A 2230-nucleotide genomic window follows, 5' to 3' on the forward strand; every position below is an offset into this window, starting at 1 on the left:
GGAGAGGGGATGTGTGCTGGGAGACAGGGGGCAGGCTTGCAGGGTGTGCCCTTTGGATGTTTGAATGATGTATATTCCTGAGCATTTTGGTGTATATAAAAAAACAAACAGAGGGAACAGAAGCAAATACCATTGAATGATAAACCTTGCTGAGGATTGTAATCATTGCAATGAAATGAATATGATAGGATGAGTGTAAAACTGATGTTCCCCCATGTAAACTACCACTCAATTCACAATAAAAACTTAAAAAAAGAAGAACTAAAGTACATACAAGAATCTTTACAGGAGGAAAAAGCCACATCTTTCTCCTGCAAAGCAGCTGGTGGGTATAACCACGACGTCACAGTATGCAGTCTACTCCTCAGAAACTGTACTCTACCGGGACTCTGTGAGCCAGAACTGACTCAATGACACTTAACAACAACACACGAGAAAAGGAGGAGAAGCCCTGGATTACTAACCACAAGGTCAGCTGCTCCCTGGAGATCGTAGACATGGTGGCTCTGAGTGGAACCCAGTTCTACACCACTGCACAGCACTGTAGACACGAGTCCCTGCCCTGCCTGAATGTTTCCAGAGTAAAACACAAAGGCACCCAGGCACCACTAGAGGGTACCACCCAAGCCATGCAGGCAGGCTTTGATTACTGAGTCAGTGAAGAGGCCAGGCCTGGAGTTAGGAGTGTTAATGGGTCAATGAGCTGATTGGTTACTTACTGCCGCTCATGCACAGTGCTGCCATCCGCATCATCACTTGCCAACTGACAAACCAATAATTAGAGCAATTATGGCCACCAGAACCACTGATACAGCAACAATTATCCACTTTTTCTGTCAAAGAAAAACCAAGCAGATGATGACATGTTAGCGCCTTTTTCCCCTTCAAAGCCATTATTCATTTACAATCAAGTGTGTTTTAAAGTCTACATCACAGGGCTTCTGCTTTACCCTGGGGGACATTATTGACTCTCAAAAAAAAGTTTTAAAAGGTCTTTAAGGTCAGACTATCGCTATAGGATAAGCACTGGAATGCTAACCACAAGGTTGGCAGTTCAAACCCACTAGTCACTCGGCAGAAGAAAGATAAGGCTTTCTGTTCCCGCAAAGATTTCCAGCCTGGGAAACCCTGTGAGTGACTCTGAGTCACACTGGGCAGTGCAGTGGCAGTGGGTTTGGTATCTGAAGATCCTTGCTGTTAACAGAACTGGCACAGTAGACGGCTTTAACAAGCAGGCATTTGCTCACAGCTTAGGAGGTTAGAAGTCAACTCAGAGCTTTGACTCCATGGAAGACTTTGTCTCGGTTAGCTCTACTGACAGCTCCTTATCTCTGCGGCTCTGTTTCCTGGCTCCCTGGAAACCTCCATGTGTCTTGGCATCTATGCCCACCCCCATCTCTCCGGGCCTAATCTGAGCTTTTTATCTCTTGTAAGAGATAAAAACACTCAAAACACACCCTACACTAACCCTGCCCCAGTAACCTAACAGAAAACTCACTCCCAAATGAAATTATAACCAGAGATGTTAGGGTTCACCACACATCTTGGGGGACACAATTCAATCCATAACATAGAACGCTAGCAAGTTAGGTTTCATCAAAAGGAGAGGAAGGCAGAGTCCTATTATTTGGAAAAGTTCTGATAGAAAAACAGGAGTATTAACATGTTTTCTTCATATATGTACAACTAAGTAGCCAGCTTTGTAAACTATGAAAGCAGCTATCTGTGTAGTGTGCCCTGGCCTCCTGTGTGCCCAGCCTTCAGTTGTTCCATCATCAGACTGAAGAAGTTTCTCCACACACACCCTCTGAGACTCCATCTGCCTGAGGGAATAAAAGCAAGACAGCCAACAGCTAGAACAGGAACAGCAACGAAGCATCTAAGCATCTAATCAGGAAGTTAGGAACTACCGACATCAAAATTAGCATCGTATTTTATGACCACCTTCTACGGAGGCTTGTATGGGCCCCCGCAACCTACTCAGCAGAATACAAATGGAAACTATCATAGTCACCATCTTTGATCTTTATAAAACCAGTGAACTTTGCACTGGGTCCACACTCTGTTTAGGCCATGGACATGGGGAGGGGAAGCACTTTTTAAAGAGGGTCTGCTCCATGCCTGAAATGAAACCAAGCACTTCAAGTGTGCTGCACCACCTCAGCTGACTTCATGGTATTCACATCACCCCGGATGACTTCAGCGTGCAGGCGTCACCTCAGCTTACTGT

The 2230-nt window shown here is 45.2% G+C and overlaps 1 protein-coding gene across 1 annotated transcript in view; it reads right to left on the reverse strand.

The window, feature by feature from the left end:
- Positions 1–752: 752 nt before the first annotated feature.
- Positions 753–2230, reverse strand: part of STX2 (syntaxin 2) — a 43134-nt gene continuing 41656 nt past the window's right edge. Inside the window, exon 11 of the mRNA XM_006874080.1 lies at positions 753–833. Coding sequence (XP_006874142.1) covers positions 753–833 — 81 coding nt within the window. The remainder of the gene's footprint in view (positions 834–2230) is intronic.

The sequence above is a fragment of the Chrysochloris asiatica genome, unplaced genomic scaffold (assembly GCF_000296735.1).
Source record: "Chrysochloris asiatica unplaced genomic scaffold, ChrAsi1.0 scaffold00261, whole genome shotgun sequence".
Lineage (NCBI taxonomy): Eukaryota > Metazoa > Chordata > Mammalia > Afrosoricida > Chrysochloridae > Chrysochloris > Chrysochloris asiatica.